At 28.8% G+C, this 24,590-nt stretch overlaps 2 protein-coding genes across 3 annotated transcripts in view; both read right to left on the bottom strand.

The window, feature by feature from the left end:
* Nucleotides 1-24,590, bottom strand: part of foxo (forkhead box, sub-group O) — a 318,297-nt gene that overhangs the window by 194,332 nt on the left and 99,375 nt on the right. The gene's annotated exons all lie outside the window — the stretch shown is intronic.
* LOC106689640 (ankyrin repeat and LEM domain-containing protein 2 homolog) lies at nucleotides 6,731-9,650 on the bottom strand. The gene has a single exon (XM_014434778.2). It carries the CDS (start codon nucleotides 9,261-9,263, stop codon nucleotides 6,960-6,962), a length of 2,304 nt encoding a protein of 767 aa, XP_014290264.1. The 5' UTR covers nucleotides 9,264-9,650; the 3' UTR covers nucleotides 6,731-6,959.

Here is a 24,590-nt window from a genome sequence, read left to right as displayed (position 1 = left end):
ATAGAAATGCTCAACATACTATTTTGTTTAATTATAATAAATTTAATTTATATTTTTATTTCCTTCCTAACATCCATATTTCATACATTCAAGCATGAAACATAAAGTCGGGTTTTTTGACCATTTGACCCGCTATGGTAGAAATAGGTATATATTAAGTCTTGGTATGATTAGTGTTAAAAACATAGACAAACAGAGCATTCAGCATGAATATTTTATTTAAATATACAGTGACAGTAATTAATATTGACAGTTATAGTAAATCCATTTTTTTTGGTTATATTAACTTTAAACATAATAAAATATAAAATTTGTAACTTATCCAATGATTTCAAATACTTTAACAACGAATGACCACGAAACGCGTGTTATATTCTATTCAAATTTTCAAATAGATTTAAACTACGATACTTTTATAAATCGAATTTGGCAAATACAAACATATAGTATCTTAACCACAACCCGAAGACTGAAGCCCAGGCTGCAGAAGGAAGAACATCCTGTTATAAGTTATATATTTATCAGTTCTGTTATTGTCTCTTTTTTTTCTCTTTATCTTTTTCTTAAATTCACTTTCTTTTTTTTTCCATTAGAAGTCATTTATTTTTTTTAAATCCATAAATGTCATTGTTTTTGTTATTAACTTTACTTTTATCTTTTATTAATAATTATTATTTTAATCTATTTATTTTTATCTTTTTTTTTTAATTTATAACATTGTATATAGTTAGGGGTGTCTGTTGTACGAGACAAGCCTCCCATAATCAATTGTTCAAAAAAAAATTACCTCTTACATTAACCATGTAATTTTGTGTTTAAAAAAAAAAAATACTAAAATAAAAATTATATCACGTACGATTCATTCAAAGACCAGTCACTTTAAAAATAACTCGTATCTCTTATTCTAATGAGGCTGAATGAACCATGCCTTATCATGGAGGAAAAAATCATTTGACACCAGGACTCAAACCCACGTCAGATAAGCTATATACGAGAGGCCGTCTAATTTCTTTTCTTTTTTTTACTTGCATAATAACCTAAGTTATAACTTAGGTGTTATAATGACTTCCTTCTGGACACAACTCACGCTTTGAAAAATGGAATGATATGAATCATTTTAAACGTTGCAATTTAAGATAACCTTGACCGTTTGGACGATAGAAGAAGCAATGTATGTCATGTAGACGCTCTAAACGAATTCTTAGACTTAATACATACTTTGCTTTTATTTTATTTTTAAGTTAAAACTTAATACAGTTAAATATGTTTGTATTACGTTAAATATGAAATAGACTTATTGTATTAAAAAACGGAATCGACATTTGTGAAGATCCAGTTTCTGAATGACAAGTCGGTCGTAAAGTTTCAGGGACGTTGAAATTCGCATGAATTATATTTTAGAAACTGAAAACGTTCTTGAAGATATTAATAAGGAGCTATATAAAAACTGACAGATTCCATGATAAAGAGACCCGAAACGATGAAAAAAATCAAATGTCAGGAAAACGACATTGTGAATTTCATATGGAAATAATATTTTTTAGAATGACTTCATAAGTTTTGTATTTGATCACTGAAATAACTGCCAAATTATATCAAGGAAATCAGCAAAGCATATGTTTTCGAAATATTCGTCTTAAAGGATAACGTAGGTCGTAATTCTTCTTCAGCTAACAGTGACGTAAAACAAAAGACGAACTGGACTACTTTGAGATGATTTCAATAGGAAGTAATAAAAAGAAAGATTTTTATTATAGATAATATAGAAGAGACGTAACGGCTGTGCGCGTTCGGTCGTAATGGGTTCGATTCCAACCTGGGGTAGCTAATATTTATTTCTGGGCGGTTCCGAAAAATGAATTTAGACACTCCTATCTTGGTTAGTACTCGGGAGCAACTTTAAGAAAAAGGACCAGGAAGCCCACTTGCTGGACTAGTTCTCCCCACCAGATACCAATACTGAAAGATAAAGTAGAAATTCTGACTTATCCTTTAACCAATGATGGTGTTGCTCGAAAAAAGTAATTAAACAGTAAGAGACTTGCTTTGTCTATTTGCTAGATGAGAGCCTTTATGAGGGATAGAATATCGGAGGTAAAATGAAAATATCGGTCCCACAAAATGAAAAACTTGACCCCCAAATACAGTTAGGCAGTATAGGACTCCGATAGGAGTCTTGGCCGGAAAAAAAAAAAATGGCAGTGATAATAAAAGAAACTATTAATATTTCAGTATTGAAAATTTTTAGATGTTTTAAAAATTAAACATATAATTTTATTTTCGATAGAGAATATGAGTAAGATATTCCACTTTCTAATTATTATCTATATCGAACTTTGGCAGAGATATTTTAAGAATATTTAATCGATATTTCATCTAAAGATACAGAAATTTTAAGAATAAATTAAAAATTAAATCATTAAATTTAAATCGATAATTTAGAAGAAAAATATCGATATTCCAATATTATTGGGCACAAAATATCGAATATAAGAGGCAAAATATCGATATTTCAATAATGCCCACCCGAAACATCATACTTCAATGCTTTAACAGTCTAATCATCTCCTGACATATCTTGTGTGTTAATGGCATCGAAACAAGATAATTTTGAAGAAAAGATACATTATAAGTCATGAACTTCCAGTGATGGCTGTGCGTATTAACTTGTAACATTCCAGGATTCTCAAATCACAAAATAAATAAATCCATCAAATGGACAGAAGTCAAAAATGGAAGTTTTTTCCCAGTATTTACCTAATCAAAAAGTTTTTAACCAAATTTAAATCGACAGCTTAATTCTATATTTAGATGACTCAAAAACTAATTATAGGATTAGCAATTTCAAGTAATAAATTTTTGGTCATTTGTTTTGAAATTGTTCACAAAATCTCTATTACATACGAGAAACCATCTTGAAAAAAATGTAAAACAGTTTTAACTATGAATCGTCTGTTTTTTGTTTATTAAAATGAACTTGTATGTGATAAATAAATAATCATGTTTATAATAAACAATAGAATTAAATAAGGACAAAATCGAAAATCCATTAATCAATTGAGGATTATTAATATTAATTAATAATTATTTATTTAATTAAGGACAAAATCAATAATATTTTTCCAGTATTTACTTAATTAAAACGCTTTTAACTAAGTGTAAATTAACAGCTTAATTTTATATTTAGATGACCCAAAAACTAAAAATGGGATTAGCAATTACGTTATAATTTTTTGGTCGGTTGTTTTGAAATTATTCACGAAATCTCCATTACATACGAGAAGCCATCTTGAAAAAAATGTAAAACAGTTTTAACTATGAATCGTCTGTTTTTTTATTATTTAAATGAACTTGTCTGTGATCAATTTATAAACATGGTCATAATAAATGATAAAATAAAATAAGGATAAAATTAAGTTATTTGATTTTTTTTTTCCTTTTTATAGAATTTTCTTAAGATTCGACCTGATAATATTTCTTAAGATTCGACCTGATAACATAAATCCAATAAAAAAAGTATTATTGAATATTAAAATATAGAGGTTAGCTCACACGTAAATATTATATAGAATATAAATTAAAGAAGAATGTATTTGATGGGTTAAGTGAGATGTGCTTTCTCCAATATTTATTAGTGTGATTGATGTCTATGGCAAAAGGGTGACCGGTCAATTATAAAGACATAAATAATATTAGTGGACTCATAATTAAAAAAATGTTTGAAATTTCCACTATTTTTTAAACTTTTTTTAGGTTAAGTTTAAATTGAAGATGCACTTCTCAGATTGCATTTATTAATTAATAAGAGTTACATTAATCGGTAAATTGAAATATTTCTAGGCTTTATATCTTATAAAATACTTATTCACCTTTTGCAAGTGAGCATGAATCACAGCAGAAAAAAAAATGGATGAAGTGAAGTCAAGTCCATCAAGTTCCCATTTGGCGTGGAGTGATCGGTAGTGACTACCTTCAAAGTTATTAGAATTTATGAAGGCAATATAAAGATTACCTAACTCAGCCTACGTAAGTCAGATGGTATTGTATCTGAAGATAAATATTACGAAAATAAAAATACACCTTAAATATAAATTTATTTTGCGTTATTTACATATATCAAAACACAATAGCCCAAAATACCACTCCGTAGGTGTGCCCTAAATCAGGCAAGAGGAAATAATAAAACACCTTGACAACATACGTAAGAATTTCATCATTTTCAAATTTCACTACTTAAAAAAATAGATACCTGAAAAAGTTTTGTTCAAAATCTTAATTGTTAAAAATTTTTATATGATCTTGGTATTGATAATTTGACAATTATGAAGCTTTTCGAAATCTAAATAATAATAATAAGGAAATAAAAAAAAACAAGAAAAAACAAATGTAAGAGTAAATTTTAAAAATAAATCCAAATTTTATTGAAAAATAATGACTTTTTTTTTTTATTGGAGTATGGACCAGTTCAATTCAAACTTTAACTTTATATCTATACCTAGTAAAACAAGATACCCCTCTCCCAAAAAAAAAAATAGCCCATGATAGTTATATTGGAAATATAACGCTGAACAAAAACGTTCCAGAGAAGTTTTATGAGTCAGCAAAGGAAGTCTTGACCAGTTTCGAGACAAAAAATGGGGATAAAACACGTTTTTCGAAATTTCGAAAAATCAAACCAATGGAGAAATAACTCATTGCATCAAATAACGGATCGAAACTCACGTCACGGAGAATTAGGTTTGGTCTAACACACCATCTTAGATCAATTGTGAGAGTTATGATCAATAAAATGACAGCCTAATACCGAATTCTAAAACTAAATTCTAAGTTAACTTAGCAGTTTTATTTTGCAAAAAAATAAAATTATTCTAAAAATTGAAAGACACAGAAAATAATATTTAAAGAAAGGAAAACTTACTTGGTTTCTCAAACCATTCACTGAATATCGTTTGTTTGACCTATCGAGCTATTAACTTAACCTATTAACCGATATTACATTTTATTTAATTTTAATAAATTAAATGAAGGTAGAATTTAAACCATCAGCAATTAAGTTCCGATACGTTATGTTGATGCAATGAGTAGCTTCTACAACTTCCAAAGTATCTAAAATTATTCCTCCTATCTTTTAAAATAATTATTTAAGGATTTTTTTTTAATATATAGGCCTGGAAACTGGTCTAGACATTATTTGCAGACTCTTAGGAACTTTATAATTCAGAGTTATATTTCCTAAAAAATCCCCAAGTATTGTCATTTTTTTTAGGGGCGGGGGACAAGGCTGAGAAAGGAAGGAGCACATTGTATAAATGTATACATTAAATTATGCTTTTTTTTCAAATTTTAAATTTAGGTCCGAAAATTTGTCAAGTCTTCATTTGCTGACTCATTTTCTTAGGAACTTTATAATTTAGAGTTATATTTCCTATAAAATCCCCAAGTATTGTCCTTTTTTTTGGAGGGAGAGAAGGGAACGAGCACATTGTATACATACAAAGATAAAATTATGTGTTTTTTTTTTTATTTTTATATATATATATATATATTTAGGTCTGAAACAGGACTTTATTTGCTGATTCATTTTCTTAGGATCTCTATAGTTCAGAGTTATATTTCCTATAAAATCCCCAAGCGTTGTCTTTTTTTTTGTGGGGAGGGAAGGATAGAAGAGAACATTTTACATATACATACATAAAATTACGTGTTTTTTAATATACTTAGGCTTAAAAACTGGTATACAATTTATTTGCTGATTTATGTTCTAAGGACCTTTATAATTTATAATAATTCAGTTATATTTTATATACAATCCCCAAGTGTTGTCCTTGGGGGGCGGGGAGAGGGGGTAGCGAAAGGGGAAGGAGCACATTTTATATATACATACATAAAATTATAGGTTTTTTGTTTTGTATTTAGGTCTGAAAACTCGTCAAGTATGTGCTTTGGAGCATTTTATAGGTGCATGTATAAGGTAATAATTTTTTTTTAAAGGCTAAAAGAAAAATTGATAGGTGTTATATCATCGGTGCAAAATCAAAGTGGAATATCACATAATGAATTAGTGTTGTTGCTAATTTAAAATATAAAATGATCAATTAAAGTAGGAATTTATGAATATACTGCTACCTTAAATCTGTTACAATAATTTCCCTCAAAAATTTTGAAATACACCACTTTGGCATTTTACCGATGATATTTTATTCATTTCCGTTAACCTTAGTAATTTCAAATAATAGAGGTGATAAAAAAATTCTTGAAACATACAAGTTCTATAAATATGTATTATATCCTCAGATATGCGAAATTTCATGCAAGAATAATATTCTATAAATAATAATTATTAATATAATTTTATCAATTCTAACTAGTAATAACTGGTCAGATAGATACACTTATTTTACAAATTTTTTGTTGGTCATTTTAAAATATATATATCAATATAATTTCAGTAAATTAATTCGCCACGTTTCAGCTCCTTCCATATAATTGGTGCAATTAATCGCCAAGTTCTAGGAAGTTGCACCATATAATTAATATGTTACAAAGTTTAGTAACTTATAAAAACCAGTCTGATTAAAATTCTCGATTGGCATAAATTGAATCTATTAACTTCAGACTTTCATTATCTTAATATGCGATTATTTTCCAAATAAGGTGATGGATAACTATAACATAAGAAATACACTACGAGGTATCGATTAATATAATGAGTAATAGAAATCAATCAGTATTTTTATCTATTGTTTTATTTTATAAATTAGAGGAAACATACATTCTTTTACAATTTTCAATGTTGCGAAATCGATCTAAATACAAGAAAGACCACGACAAATTCTAAAAAATTTTAATACAAACAGATCATATATTTTCAAATATAAAAATACAGCTAAATTAAGAATGTATGTTTGATTTCAAACCCACTGGAAGACTACGTATGATTATTGGAGTGAAATTTACAATTACTGGTCATTATTGTATTGTTCTCGTTTTTCATAAATGCTCTGGAAAGACATTTTCCACCTGGATATATGCGGATAGTCAGAAAGGCACAAGCTAACAGATTCGATAGCTTCCAAGACGGCTTTGTCTACCTTAGTAGGGCTATGTCCCGCTATGAACACTCCAGGTGGAGTTGTTGGTGAGGGATCATCATAGTTTTCCGCATCTTCTAGGTTACTTCTTGCTGTATGGAAACTTTCATCAGATTCTGAAGAATCTTCGGCGTCACTGAAAGACAAACGTCGACAGAGAGAAGAATAGGACTCACTCTTGTCTTTAATTAAAGGCAGTTTGCAATCGCATGGTTTCCCTAAGGTTGATTCTCCTCCTTCCATTTCAGAAATATCTCGTTTGTTGGACAGCATTTCTTTGACATTCTGTAATATGCAAGCTGTTACTTTCAACAAATCTTCAAATACCAAAATACCAGGATCCTCGTCTAAATCCTTCGTTTCAAGACTTAGTATCAGATCTAATGAATGTCTAACAGACAGTAGCGATTCCGGCTCATCCAAAACCCTTTTTGTTATAAAAACAGATAGTCTGTAGTGGGACTGTGTCAAATCAATATCACAGAATCTGTTATCTTTAGAACATCCGGTCAAGAACTTCTGGAAATAACTTATTTCAAATAACGTTTTGGATTTTATCATTGCAACTAAGGAATTAGTGATTCTTTTAGCGAAAATTTCGTAATATTTATTTGTATCCATCGGACTGAAAATGACTCTTTTGTATTCGGGGCTGAGTGGATTACATCTATCGCTATATTCTGGCCGATGTTCGGAAATATTGACAGGTGTTCTCGGGTTCGAATCTGTAATAATGGAGCAATTATTAAAACCAGATGATTCGTCTTTGGACGTAGCGATTTTACGTCCAAAACAATTTTTGAAACGAAAAAGTTGCGATATTGATAAGAAAGATATTCGTGAAACTGGTTGCAATGAATTGATTTCACCCAGAGCCTCGTATTTCTTTTTCAAGTGACCGTCCAATTCTAAAAGACCTTCCTTAGAGGACAAGTCAACAAATGAATCTAAAAAACTCCAATATTCCTTCCAACCGACCTGAAATTCGCCGGCCAATTTTCTTCCCAATTTCTCGAACCCTTTCTCCGGGTCAGACAAATGTGGTCTGTCTTTTGGAAAACCTTGTAGATTCCGGGGAGGGGTCTTCCACTTCTTTCTGAACCGATGGGCTAACTCTTCACTCATAGGACCAGCAACTGCCTTCACCTCAAGGGCCGATGTCAGCCTGTCAGAATACCAAACTGGAGGATTCTCCGAAGTACAAGGCGCACCCACTACAGGCTGAATAGCATTGTCTTTCGACCTGAGAAGTGGGACGAAAAACTGCCGTCCGAGAGCCTCAGCTATTTCGTTCTTGATCGCCAAATGATTAGGAAACCTGGCGCAGGCTACTTCAAGAGGAGTCATCCCATCCTTGTTCTTCACATTCTTATCACACTGGGAGTAAGAAATCAAGACCTTGAGGACGTCCAGTGCTCCCAATTTACTAGCGAAGTGGAGAGGTGTTTCGTGATGACCTTTGTCCGGCATGTTGAGATAGAAGTCTAACAATATATCTACCCTCTGCTCATTACTCTGGGTTTTTCCATACAAACGTTCCGCAAAAGCAATATCCGAAGCCACCGACAATATGTATGAACAAACAGTAGCAGAGCGCGCCATTGCAGCAACATGGAGGGCGTTGTACCGACAGCCTCCTTGCAAGATAGTAGGGGTGTCCCCGTTGCCGACGAGGTACCTCGGGTTTTCGTCTATCAAGTCCATCACAGTTTTGAGATTTCCGCTCTGTATAGCTTTTCGAAAATGCACTAAATCTCGAGACCGCGGCATCTTCCAGAATATCTTATCGGTTAATGGGAAATTGAATTTACAATAGAACCTCCCCCCGCATTTAGCGAATTCAATAGCTCCTTCCAAACTCTGAAAACATTTAAGCCTCGCGTTTTCGTACTCCTTTAACGTTTGCAAAGCCTTAGCCTTATCGTTATAAATTATCTGTCCGTACCAGAGCTCGTCATAAATGCTATAATACTTCTGTCCTTTCTCATCTTTTTCAATTTCTCTCAAGTCGACAAGTGATGTGAGCCCCGACTCAGTTATGAATATCCTATCACGTCCAGTTCCTTCATCGCTGATTTCGTCGTCCAGATCCAATAAGTCATCGCAATCCTCATCGTATTTGCATGGATTCGAAAAATCGTAGCAATCTTCTAAAATCACACTCGAATCCATGTACGCATTGACCTATCAAATTAACAATACTGAGCATATGATTTAAAATAGTATGATAATTGTAATAATAGTAGAACAGTGAAGTCAATAATAACAAATATTGCTATAGGTATGTTGTTTACAAACAGTTGTATAAGAAAAACTGCGACAGACATGAAAGCTAAGATAATTAAAGGAGAGAGAGAGAACAGAAATAGGAAGCGCGCGAAGTGTGAACGGCTAGGGGTGGTTACAAGGTCCAACCTCATTTACACTCGTTACGTAAGAGAGGTGTGTCTTAGGACCACGTGCCTCTCTCGGCTCCACTAGCGGCCTTGCGGCTAAACATATACACAGCGCCATATTGATTGTTTGTATATGTATATATAAACTGATTGAGAGGTGATCAACTTTGTATAGAAAATATAAAGGTTGACTCTTAGATTACTCTACGCAATAATGCTCCTTAACGCTGACAATATTACAGAAAATACCAATGCTTTGAAAAATAAGAATAAAAAAAATACATATAATAAAAAACTTTAGTAATTTTTTTTTCAAGATACGAATTTATGATGTTCAATTTTTTTTTTTTAATTCAGGGCTAGTAAGCTACTTCTTTTATTTGTTATTAATTTTACATCTAATATATAAAAATCAATATTTGTTCGTATTTTATACCTTGCCATAAAATCCGACTGCGATGGATGCCTACTGCTAAATGTTCATGATTTTCTCAAGTAGGTTATAGGCTATTCCAATTTCTCTGGTTATAAAAAATGATATTAACAAATTTAAGCACTTTTGGCGCGACGCTCAAAAAGTACACATTTCCTTCATGGTTATTATGTGACAATCGATTCGTCTCTTTCTCAAGAATAAGAAATAATTTTACATATTCTACTAAATGATTTTTTTTCTTCACTAAAATAAAAAAAAAAAAAAACATAATGAAGTAAAGTAGCTCAAAATACATATATATTTTTTTTAGAAATAAGCATATTCGATTTTAGCATCGTCTGAAACCCTTAAATACCATTTTTCAAATAATTTAAAAACTAGAATTTTTTTAACTTAATTTATTTGGAAAATTATTTTTTTTCGGTATCCATTAATTTATATAGTCGCTCATAACTCCTTCGCATTGTATCCAATTTCTGCGTTCACACAACTGTTGGAAAGCTGAATGTCTTGTGTGTGTGTGTGTTATTATAACCTACGATAACAATGCCGTCATAAGGGTGAAATATTAGTCTCAAATAAAGACAAAATTTTTAAATATTTTATTTTATATTTCCAGTTCTTATATCTGTTCAATTAGATTCTGTGTGTGCGCTTTGGTTCAGTTTACAGACCCCTAAACCATACTAAGTTTGGTGAAGATTGGGAGAATAGTGTTGAAATCGTTTTCATTTTTTAAGCATATATTTATATATATACATATAACTTATACAATGTTATTTACCACTATAAACTAAATAGATATAATAAACAATTAATTATTAATTTATCTACATCTCTAAGTTCAGACCGTTCATCAACAGGAATATTCTTTAAAAATTACAAAGAGATATTCATTATCTATTAATTGTTCTGATGTATTTATTTTATAACATTTAAAGTTTATAAATTTAAAAAAAAATGTTATCTTTGCACTTAACATATATTTTTATACTGTTCGAGGCTTGTGTTTTTTGTTGCCAAATACTGGGGTAAAAGTTAAAGTTCTAATTTTGTTGAGTCTGTGGTTCGTTAACGGTTCGTCTATGTAAGTTTTGGTGAAAAGCTACTTTACTGTTGTACAAAGACTTGGACAGTTAGTGCACATATTTAGAAAGTGAGAATTTTTCGATGAAAACTTTAGCTACAATTTTTATACTAGTTTTGCTTTTTTGTTAATTTTGTTACAGGTTTTGTACTGTATTGTAGCTAAAGTTTTCGATTGAAAAACTTTGACTTTCTAAATAAGTCCAATAGCGTGATTAAAATGGTTTAACTATACCACAGGTATAAATGACATTGATTCAATTTTCTATATGCAAAAACAACGAAGAAAAAAGAAAAGCAAGTAAATAAAACTAAATTAGTGTAATTATATTACGAGCTGCCATAATACTGACTTATATTTCTTGTAATTTTGAAATAATATTATTAGTAAAGCATATTTATTATTTTTAATAAAGCTCAAATCTTGTCTTTAACGTTTCTAATTTGTAATTAACATTGATATTTTTTTTAATTTTATTTTTTGTTTTTTTTTGAAACAGTGGAAAAACGACAGAATCCACAATTTTTTTTTTCGTAACCTCCTTTATAATTTATACAATACATACATACACATGCATAATAGAAATGACAAATGTATACTAGCATACTATTGCCTTGTGGCATTGTAAGGTTCGTTGCAGAGTCCAATTAAGGCAGTCAAAATCATGCAGCTAACACCAGTGGATTATTAGAACAGGGAGGGACGTTCCGGTGTGAGGACATGGTCAGGTGTGAGTTTAACGACTTTAGACTAAAGTGCAGAACCCACAATGCCCTTCAACTCAAATAAATCATCACAATACAATTGCTATATATTGGGAATAAACGCATCTTTTGCACATATAGTCGTTATCCAAACTATGTCAATTAAACTAGACTGAACTAAATCCAAATCACCGATTGTGTGATTAATTAAATAAATCCATATACAACACACAAACAAATCCATGGAAGGCCATGGCATATTAATCATTAATATTATAAGTTACTAATTATAGAAATATTTAGGAAAAGTAATCCATTTTCCAAAGTATAACTTACCTAATTTTGTATAAAAATTTTTTCTTCCAATTATAAAATGTTTTAATCAACTGAAGCAACAAATTAGTTTCAAAAGTGAGAAACATACATAAATGGAAAGACAGTAGTGGAAAATCTGATTTATTAAATTAAGATATTTAGGTAGTTCAATCAGTGCAGGAAGAAATGTAAGTAATGGTTATTATTATTGGCAACTTCCAGGTTCGTTAACCATATCAGTAAAATGTGAAAAAATCTTTAGACCAGTAAAGTGTTATTTTTTCTTTATTTATAAAATATAGTATCAATTAAATTAAACATTTAGAAACCACTACTATTTTTTATTAAATTAAAATTCTTCGAAATTTAATCATTAATTTACTTAAAATAAATTAGTGCGAATTACTAGTGAACTAGTAGTCTTTATTATTTGTATTTTTATTTTTATTTATCTTTATTTTTATTATCCTCGTGTTATATCGCATATAATATATAATATGCGATATAACACGAGGAGGTCCCTCACCTCCGGACTCAAATAGTTGCTGAACGGATAGCTCTTATGTAAAATTAAATATAACAGGTAACCTTTAAATACCAAAGGTAGTAAAAGGTAAGACACAACACGAATTACTTTTTCTTTCTACACAGTAATGCACTACTAACTCACATTTTATTTCTGTTTTAGAGGATTCGAAAAAAAAAAAAAAAAAAAAAAAAAAAAAAAACTAGTGAACTATGGATGTTCTATATAATAATTTATCTTTCTTTTGTTTTAATAGAATATAAGGCAATCCATAGCGATAGTGATATTTTCCTGTACATACTGACTGAGCTAATATAATTATACCTGTATTAGAATATATTAGCTCATATCATAGTAACAGTTAATAAAAAAAAATACATTAATAAAATAAAATTGAAAAAAAAATTATTCGCTAAAATAGTAGTTGATATTGTAACAATAAAAATGTAAATAAATAAAATTTATTAAATATATTCGTACATATTTGTTTTCTTAAAATATTTTCGAAAGGTGAGTGCTATAATCCTTTAGTAAAGTTGCCAAATCATATGGTACATTCTAACTTTATAAATATTATGTTTCACTAGCATCATTATGGTGTAACCATTCGATGTAATATTCACAGTGTGAGTGTGATAAAGGCAATAATCTTTATATTGCCATAATAATTTAACCACAGATCCCCAAAATCAGTAAAACAGGTAACAAAACATATGTTTCTATGCTTATTAATTATTTATATTTCATTGAACACATTAATATATTCAAGACAGTAACAAAAACAAACAAAAAAAAAAATTAAAATTCAATATAAGTTCTTATTAAAATTTATAATCGAAACATCCCATAAACATAAGTTAAATCTTAATTAAAATTATAGATTTATAACATCTATTTGACGGAGAGATATATAAATTTTAAAAATAAACGAACTCTATTATTGGTGTAGAATTTTTACAGTCTAAAAACATTTACTTTTAATAAAAAAAAAAAAAAAAAAGCTTGCCATATATTTATTGGTTATTTGGTTTATTATATTTATTAATGAACTATTGTGATAGACGAAAAAAATAAATAATAAATGACTGAATAGAAACTGTATCACTTTCAAAACAACAATGGATAAAAAACATAAATACATAACATTAATAATATGACCACAATTAAAATTTATTTTTCTATTTGAATTGAATTATAAATTTATCTATTAGTTTATTGCGAGTAATTATATTTTAGAAAATAAAAACTACTCATGTTATCTATCTAAACTCAACACAGTAACTTAAATTATACGTCCATTGCACTAAAAAATACATTTAAAACAGCAGGCAAAAATGTTTATAAAACATAAAATATTTTATAAACGCCAAATTGAGTAATATTTAATAACTGAAAAACTGGTAAATTATAGCTAAAATCAAATTAAATTGATCTGAAGTACAAAATTATCTAGTTGCAAAACTGTATTTTGATCAAAAATATTAAAAACTCGAAGTTTTAACCTATTTATTAACAAATTAATGGTTTTAGTTTCCAAACGTCTAAGAGAAAAAGTATATTAACATTAATATATTTTAAATTCTTACTTGTATAATAGAAGATAAATTGAAAAACACCGGTCAGCTCTTACCTAAAACAAAAAAAAAATAATAAAATTTAATAATAGCAGATATATAAAAATATATGTAAATCTTAACTATGAATTTAGTATACGTATATATTTAAAAATTGCATAATCTTCAAATTTTATGACAGAGTTACTTATACATACAAGTAATGAACTAAAGTAGTGAACCCACTACAAAAATAAATATTTGAAGAAATTTTCTATATAAAATAAAACTGAAAAAATCATATTAACTGAATTAGTCATTCGAGATACACCTGATATAAAAAAAAAAAAAATTAACAGGTTACAGTTTTATTAAACGTAAAAGCTGTTTTAAGACATTAATATAAATCGTACTAATAATTTTAGTATTTTCATGGATGCGACTGTCCCCGCACAGACAACTTATGTACCGGCAAATTTAAATAAATTTGTTTGCGTTTAATCATTTCTATATTTATAAGACATGATATATGAATTTCACAGTTAAAATTGTTCACTATTAGTTTTTTTTTCTTTATTTATAAAATTTTATTATAAATCTATATATGAATTTATTTAATAAACACATATGGGAGCGGTATAGCTCAGAATCTGTGTTTTGAATGTCTGAGTTTGAATCTGACTAAAAAAATAATTATTTATCCTTTTACTTCAGCCATGAGTCAACCCTGTGGGTTAAGGAGCCCTACCCACACCCAACACTAAGCCTCTATAAAAGAGGTAAAATTTGGGAAAAATTTTAGGGTTGGGTGTGTTCATGAATAAATCACCTCCTGGCCCAACCATTCTTCAAGAAACAGTACTTCCTTCAAAATGAACTCCTGACCTTTCAAGAGTGGTAGTGGAAAAGATTATATCTATTTAATTTATTTAATCATATAATAGTTGGTAGACAGTTAGTTCCACATCACCAAATTCAGAATTTTTCATTTTATTTTTTTTTATTAGCTATATTTTACTTGAAATATAACTTGTAAATTTTAATTGTATATATAAAATTTGAATACTCCAACAAACGGATATTCCTTAGCTGTAGTTTTTGAAGGAAGTATATTAATATATAATATAGTAAATATTTTTTACCTATCTTGACCGTCATTCGGACCAACATCCTACAATCATCAAATAACTAGATCACTTTCGAGTACTATTTTTTTTTTCTCGATAGTTGTATTATTTTTTTACTAAAGTAAGTAATTAATACTAATAATGATTTTTTTAATTCTTAAAAATTTTGTATTTATACTAAAATTTAAAAAATTAATAATACTAACTAAGTAAGTTATAATACTGTTTTAATTATAATATACACCAATCCCAAGCCAAATCCAACTTTCAAACTGAATTAATAAATCGTATTTTAAAGCTGCTTTTGGATCAGCTACCCATCTTTTCTACACTTGAAGTATGATGATTAAGTAATGCGAGGATATTGGCAAGCGATGAGCTAAGAACTTGTGTCCTCGAGTTGCCCTTCAGCGGCCAAGGCCGGTTCACATCTTCGTCATTTAAATTGTTCGCCGTCCTTCATAATTACCGGCCCCCCTCCCATTAAGCGAATTTCTGCTCGCTGGATTATTATTTTAATAATATAATCTTATTATTAAAAAAATACGTATTATAAACTTTCAAATATGATATTTCTATCAAAAGTTAATCAAGTTCTGAAATTTATTTTTTTGACAAATCAAAAATTTATACCAGAAACTTATTCAGTTTATTTCAAAATTAAAATTTTTTTGTATTCAATAGGTGTTATAATTTTTAACATTTTTAATGAAAATTTATCTTATCTATATTACATATTACAATAATAAATTTTTAAATATCGGTTCAGAAGTGGAAATATTTAATGTAAAACTCCTCCTAAATACATTATGAATAGTATAATAGAAAAGAAAGGAAAATTAATATAAAAAAACTTTGGTTTATTTTAATGCCAATACTAAAAAATACCTGTTTCTTTAACAGCGAGTTTTATCTTCATTAATTTATTAAAATTATAATTGATTCATTCAATTGCTAAAATCGCAATTAAATATATTATATTTGTTTAATATAATATAAAATGAATTCAATTATTTATTTAAGCTCTTAAGGTTTAAGAGAAGAAATAACTGATGACAAGGTTGTCCCAAGCAAAAATTAAGATCATGTCTCGGCAAGAAATTAAAAAAACCCATAAAATTAAACAATTAATCTGCATGGTAAAGAATAAAAAATACATAATTCGATTAAAATCAGTAATGATTAATTCAATTGATAGTTACTAAGCTATAGAATTACTAACTCGTTCCTTCTTCCACGACCGCGATTTAGCCACCAATATATATAAAGCTCCACAGAAAACGAATCATATATAGATAAAAAGGGTTTAGAAAAAAGAGATAACATCTATATAAAAATGTGTGTATGTAGTATAAACCTGTGCCGAGTTCGGACTTGCACATTTCCCATATAATAAAAGTTTTAACTGTATTATATATATTAAGTTTTATCTCCTTTGTGATAAGCACTGTTGATAATTTATATAAAATTTCAGAAAATGTTAATAAAATATTTTTAAAAATATTGTAATTTTATAAAAGCCTTTTGGCATGGCAACTATCAGAAGTGAGTGAAATACGACGTCTTACAAGATACGTAAAATTGAAAAAGTAGCTACAATTGGAAAACGGAGTTACTTATCGTACCTTTAAAACAGACAGTTAATCGAATAGTATTGGTCAATGCATGACGTCACAATCTCACAAAAAAAATCGTAACACTGAAAACCATCCTACCCAGCCAACCTGCCCCGCTAAAATTGCTAAAATTTGAAAATTGCTTTGAAATTTTTTTTTTTTAGGTTCATTAGATCTTTCATCTTAATAGTTATGTCTGTAAATTTCCTCTTCTCCAGACAAATTTAATTTTTTTACAATGTTCCTTTTAAAATTAGATTATTTTATGCATTTTTATTATATTAAAGTTTAATTTTAAAATATATGTTAGTTTTAATTTGATTATTCGATTGGTTTGTCGATTTTCTCAAAACAATTCGGTTCGATTTTTAGCGATTTTTTAAACTTTTGTTGACCAACAATATGTATAGTTTTAAACACTCCTGCCGTAAATGTGTGTTAAGTTAAAATTTACGCTTAAACATCTTAATGTCATTAAACATTATTAATAATATAAAAAATTAAATCAAAATAATGAAATCAAATCAAACAAGAAAAGAAAAGTAAGTAAATTGAAAAAGCTACGAGAGATACAAGATACACAAAAACTTATAAACTACCTATTTTATACTACAAAAAAATAGATCCCATCTATAAAATGAACAATAAAAAATTAAATGTGTTTCCAGCAGTGAAATGATAAATAAATAGATGGAGATACTTAGCTAATCAGTTCCTAAATAGATAAATATATATGCATATAATAGTTAAAAGATTCATGAGAGTATTTATATAAATAGATATTTATCTAAAATTAACATACTCGTAATTAACTAGAATACATAAATTGATGCAATTGTTTATTGAGTTAGAAAAAAAATTTATAATTTTCTTAAGATTATTCTTCTTATCGATCATATGTATAAATTAAATTTCAAAGAACCCTCTGTTTTAAAATATTTAAAAAATATCAATAAAAATTATTGTCGTACTAATTGAACTATAATGACATGGCGTGAATACGACTTTTAAAAGGTTTCCATTGATGAATTCCACAGTATATATTTACTTTCTCTTTTCTGCTATAATTAAACCCGAATAACGGTCGTGTGTGTAAGGTATTGACTGAGTTTCAGGACTCAAAACATTTTTTTCTATATTTTTTCCCCCCGTACAGGAAGCGTTTGAAAGTCAACAGGGCACTTAAGATTTAAATTCGAAGGTCTGACATAAAAGGAAACGTAACATAGTAAGCCGCAGAACAGATCATGATAAAGATTGCAATATGACAGTAGTATGAAGGTGAAGTAAGACGAGAGTAGTGAATCAGTAAAAAAGTAGCTTAGCTAATTGTAGTTGTGGCACGATCCTTCTTGTTAAGATGATTAGACAGATAAAGAAAACAATAAATAAGTCTTAACAAAGCCGAGGATGATGATTATACCAGAACTCACTATCTAAACTTTGAGCCGGATCCACACATTTGATACTTGCAGCAAATACAGAAACCTACAAATTCTTGATAAACCAACAAACAAACATTGGTATATACAAACAAGCTCATGTGTTCCAGAGAAGAAAGCATAGCAGACAACAAACCTGTTTGTTTGACTTTTTTCATTGAGTGGCGGTCCCACAAAATGAAAAACTTGACCCCCTACCATGGTTAGGCAGAATAGGACTCCAATTATTTATATATATATTAATAATTGTGTATACTATATTACATATAAAAATATTATTGTAATATAGTAATATAATATTATAAATAATAATACTAATAAAATATAAAAATATAATATATTATACTAGTGAGGTACCACTAATTTCTGTTCAGGCATTAAGTTTTCAACTCGACTTCTAATTCTAAGTTTTTCTAATTGTTCAATAAGGTGTTCAATTCGAGAGAGTAATATAAAATATTAAATGGTGAACTAAAAACGTTCATACATAACAGAGAGATATTATATTATTTTATTTTTATAAAAATAATTCATATTATAAAAAAAAAAAACTGCAATGTAATTGCATAGAACTGTTAAATTTAACATTCATTTTTTAAGTTTTTATCAAATATTTCTTAGTACAATATCATTTTAAAGACTACAAAAATTAATAATTTAATACAAATTAAAGACGTATAATTTGTTTATAAATCTATATTTGAGGAGTTTTCTAACAAAAATGAATATATATATTTACTTTTGGAAATTTATTATTTAAAATTTTTTATAAGAGCATCTCATGCAGGAAGGTTGAATTCTGATTGAAAATTTTAATTTGTAAAACCTGATTCGGAAAAAGAAATATTTACTTTTTAGATTTGGATATATTATTAGCTTTTGATTAAAAACTCCTCATTTGTGTTTTTTTAAATAAAAATTAAATCGATAAATTTAAGATTGAAGGTTTTAAAGAATTTATTCACAACCGATTGATATCATTTTAAAATATACAATCTTGAAACTGATTTAACCATTGATTTCGATGACTTTTAACTTTGGACAAAAACAGTTCCCTTGGAGAATATTAGAACACTAGGTTGCTTAAAACTACACTCTAAGGCACTTTTATAATACAATTAATTTTTAAAATATTTTAACTTTTACTAAAACATTAGGAGAGGTAAATAATAAGACCATTTTAACAATAATTCCAGACTAAATATATCATCATGGAATTTCTGGCGCCCTACTCCTAAACCTCTCTCGGTCTACCACGGGTTAACGGATTACTGGTTTGGAGCTACTGATTTAAAGGGCCTAAATTTGAATAGATAAATATGTAGACGTATCTTTAGGGGCGGAAACGACTAGTAAACTAAATACTCTAACACTTAAAATAAATAATACATACAGAAATTCTAATGCAAGCATTCTAACCATACGCATCCTAGAGTATGCGTATCAAACCGTTGTCGGGCCCAGGTACTAAGAACCAACTATTTACATTTCTAAATTCAGTCAACGCGTCAATTCAAAGTGCCCTGATACTTCAGCTTTTGATATAAATTGGTAATTGGAGATATCCAAACCAAATTGATTCATGGAACAGCGTCAAGGCGAAGGTATGGGACGTGAAGGGAAATTTGGAACGGATGCTTATAAATGAATTATTCTTCGGGCTTTTTATAACAACGGAATCATAATCATATAATATAATAAATAAATTATCTAATTAAACAAAGAAATACGTTTGAACAGGTAGATAGGTTAAAGTATTTAGGTTCTACAATAACTAGAAAAAACGAAATTGATGAGGAAATAAATCTAGGTTGAAGGCGGGAATGCTTGTTATTTTTCAATTTCGAAACTGCTTAGTTCGCGCCTTCTATCGAAAAACTTAAAAATTAGAATTTACAAAACCATTATCCTTCCCACTGTTCTTTATGGATGTGAGACGTGGCCTCTTACACTAAGGGATGAACAGCGTTCCTCTTAAGGTTTTCGAAAAAAAAAGTATTACGCAAAATATTCGGACCGAAAAAAGATGAACTAACGGGAGAATTTAGAAGATTACACAACGCTGAACTAAGAGACCTAACCCGGTAAATATAATTCAAGTTATAGCATTGCGGCGTATAAGATGGGCGTGTAAGGTTGTAGGACTTAGTAACGAGCGGATCCCTAAAATATTAATAAACACTGAACCAACGGGTAAACGTCCGAGGGGTAGACCGAAATGTAAATGGGAGGATTGCGTTAAAACTGAATTAGTGGAATTGAGTTTGGAGGGGCATCACTGGAAGGATGTATGCAGAGAGCGTTTGGTGGTATCGGCATCGAACCTGAGGGTTCGTTAAGCCTTTATTATTATTATTATTATTATTAAAGTAAAACAAAAGTCGATTAACAGCCCTTTAAAGGGAGTCGAAACGTTGGCCATTAATAAATGCATAGTTGAAAAAAACTTTTTGATTTCTTTGAACTCAATACAGCACATCTTCTAATTCACATAAGTCAATTATACATTTTTACACTTTTATTTTTTGTTAGTCATTTAAATTTATTATCATACAATGTTTTCTAATCTTATTTTACTTAAAAGGCAAGTCGTAAATCTTGTAATTTCAAATGAGTAATTTTGTATCAAAACATAAAACATTAATTTTTCAAAAAATCAATGCAACTTACTTATTTTCATTTACCTTCTTTTTGATAGGTTTCGATTAAAACCCGCGATAAACAACCCAAAAACACATCTTCATTAGGTTCAGTACCAAAACAAACCTATGAATTTATGATCACCGAAAAATAGTACAGAGTCATCTTAAAGTGGTTAAATTGATTAATAAATTCTAATGAAAAAGTTACATCAAGCTATTTAACAACCAAATTTGTATTTACAGATAATATTTAAGTCACACAATTTGGATTAGTTAAAATTAGGCTTGTTCCAATGACTTGGGAAAAATCAGAAGCATGCGCAGTACAGTTTTTCCATTCCAAAATCTGTATTGCGCATGCGTCTGAAAGTTTTTAGCAGGTATAGGAGGTTGTTAGAACAGACCTATTAATTCGCTAGACGCTTACTGCTCAGTTATTTATTTTTATACTAGTTTTTTTTCCCCATTTCGTTAAAATATTCAATTAATTTAAGAGCTGTATAAAAAAGCACTAAAATTCTTCAATTTACTTCAATAGTTTTTAAATCTCTAATTTGAGTAATAGGCTAACTTTAGTATTCATTAGTTTTTCATTAATTTTTTTAACAATTTAGTTTCAATAAAACTATCTTAGGCAAAAAGACTTGAATTAAAAGAAAAAATAATTATTTGTACTTTTTCATATTAAGTTCATAATACAATCTTCATTTGTTTATAAGATGAAAACCAACAATAACTGATTTTGTAGAAAAAAAATATAGAATCACCATAAAAATATCTTTTATTTATCAAATATGTTTCTAAATTAATGTACGAAACTATACCAGTCTGAAAGAGTATACTTTTCTGACTTTCTTAAGAAACTAGAAAAATCTAAGAAACAACATAGAGGAAATAGAATTTTTGGTAGTTTACCAAAAAATTAAATAAAATGGACATTATGTTGCTGCTTTGCTTGAATAAACAAAAAAAATTTTTTTTCTATATTTGACGTATTCTATAGGTAGTACCTTAGACTGTCATAACTTTTTGAGAAGTTGACTTTGGGATAGTCTATAGAGTAACTTCAGTAGATAAATAAATACTTGCCTGTAGTAATATTTTTGAAGATCGCAATATCAATACCTTCAAGTAAAGCAGTGATTTATTTTTATTCCTCTGTTACTAAAATTACAATTTCTAGATGTATATAAAATAGATTAAACATTTTTTTAATAATCTTGTTACATGTAATGTTCCATAATAAATTTATTATTTATCATATTTTACAATTATACAATTTTATCAGTGCTAAGCTTGGCCAGAGAACGTGTGGGGGTACATGAAGGTCATACAGCGACCTTAGAACCGAACCGTCCTTTAAATTTTTTTAAAAACTTTTTATATATACTTATATGCATTTAATATTTTTATTTATTTTATAACTGATATACTGTTAATTTCTGCCTCAGGATATCTATCACCACCTCATATCCTCATTATGTAATGTAATTACATAATCATTGATCACCATAAGCAAAAGATATAAGTTTTATCGTTCATGGGGTTTAATCCAATCAATTAATTTTAAATTCTTCTTCTTCTTAAATTATTTTGTAAAATAAAGTAAAATTTATTTTACAAAATATCATATTATATTACACTGAATTTCCACTGTCATGAATTGTACATTCATACACATTCTGTTTTGATATCTGAGGGAGTGGGATTATCTACAGGAATAAAGATTCTGCCCGCAAAGCACCTAGTCCCTAAATAATCATGAAGTAACGTCTCTATCAAGTAGATACGTATTCTTACTAATATGCTTCATTTTGTCAGCGTTAGTATAATGTTTTTTTCATAGCATAGCATCTTTCAAAATAGGAAGAGACTAACCAATATATAGTTTAAAATTAATTCAATATAATTCTTGAATAATAATAATAATGGATAATAAAATAACAAACATGTATATTGTTTTTTAGGGGTAGGCATCTGTATGAAGTGTGGCTTCAACTTAAGGCCAGCCGCTAATCCGCTATTGTTTGGCTTGTTGGATATAGTTAGTGAACTGTATGTATAAATTAATTGAAATGAAAGATAAAACATAATTAATATTGATGATGAATGCGGTAGTGTGAATTATATGGAAAGATGGCGACTTACTCCATGCTTACTGTTCTTCTCCGCATTCCTGTGTTTCCCCTCTCCTCTGTTGCCGGGAGGTACTCCAAAATGTCTCTACTCACTCATTACTACAATGAAGCTCAGGAAGAAATTAAATTGCTGCTCTAAGAAAAGAAGGCTCTCTCATCCCCCTAGTCTCTTCTTCTCCCCACAGAGAGCGCTAAAGGTGATGCTAGATTCCACCACTGGCCAAAAGGGGCGGTAGCAGTGCCTACATTATAAGGACCCCCCCCCCCATTCACACTTTCGGGTACCACTTAGCGTCCAAACCGATTTAAAGTTTTTAAAAATTAATATAAACATCAGTAATACTATTATTAACATCCAGTTATAGTAACCAACAATTTAGTCAAATATTGACCGCATGAGAAGTATATAGAAACAATAATATTAAAAAATTAGATACAAACATATATACAACTAGTAGGAGGGATTTAGTCCGACAAAATAAGCAGAGAAAAATGCCTACATTCCAATCAAATGTAGTTAAAAAATATAAAAACCACGTGAGGTAAACTATAATTTCTTCCTTGAACTTGAAATAATTAAATAAACACTATAATTGTTTTCAATTATTATTATATATTCAATATATTACTAATTATATGTATAATTATAAAACAAAAGGTTTTAATATGTAATGGATAAACTGAATATCTTTTCGCCGTAAAACTATTGTACATATGATATTTTTAATCAGGAATCCGCTGATAAATGCAGATAAGATTTTTTTTTTTATTTCGGTTAAATAAACACCTCATGTTTTAAAAATTACGTAATTTTTTTTTTAAACTTCCTAAATAAATATACCATTAAGTATATGTACACATTTTGATATCGGTAGTTGTCAATTAAAAATAGAGAAGTTAAAAAAAAAATTAAACACACTTTTTACAATATAATGTAATGATGTAAAGATAACGCGTGATTACTTTCTTAGTCTTTTAAATTAATCATTAAACAAAATACATAAAAGCTAATAATATCTTATCTGTATTTCTTTCAATATTAAATTTGCTCCCACAGGATTTAATTATTTAATTATCATCAAACTAGTGGCCGCAAATGTGGTACAGGTTTTAGAATCGAAATAACGTATTTCGCAAGTGCCAAACAGTTTCATAATAAAAAAAGTATTAACGCTAGCCCGTTGTAAACTTTCATGAAAATTATTTTCATGGTCGACATCCTACCGCAGCTGCCGAAGGGAGGAAGTTGCTCTAACCCGCTTTAGGATAGAGTCCTCACCAGAAACCTCCAACATGCCAATATTGTCAGTCGACTCTTACAATTAAACATATTTCTGAAGAATGCACTCATTATTTACCAACATTAAGCAGAATAGAACCCCACCTTTATCTAAAGCTCTCATCGATGAGTAAGCTAAAGTCACATTGGAATTTAAATTTTTTTTAAAAATGTTGCTTCCTTTCCAAATTATAGCATTTCTTTGGTTTCATTATATATATATATATATTTATATATA

Source organism: Halyomorpha halys, unplaced genomic scaffold (assembly GCF_000696795.3).
Source record: "Halyomorpha halys isolate HHAL.00 unplaced genomic scaffold, Hhal_1.1 Scaffold4.1, whole genome shotgun sequence".
Lineage (NCBI taxonomy): Eukaryota > Metazoa > Arthropoda > Insecta > Hemiptera > Pentatomidae > Halyomorpha > Halyomorpha halys.
This window is presented reverse-complemented; position numbering and strand designations above follow the sequence as displayed.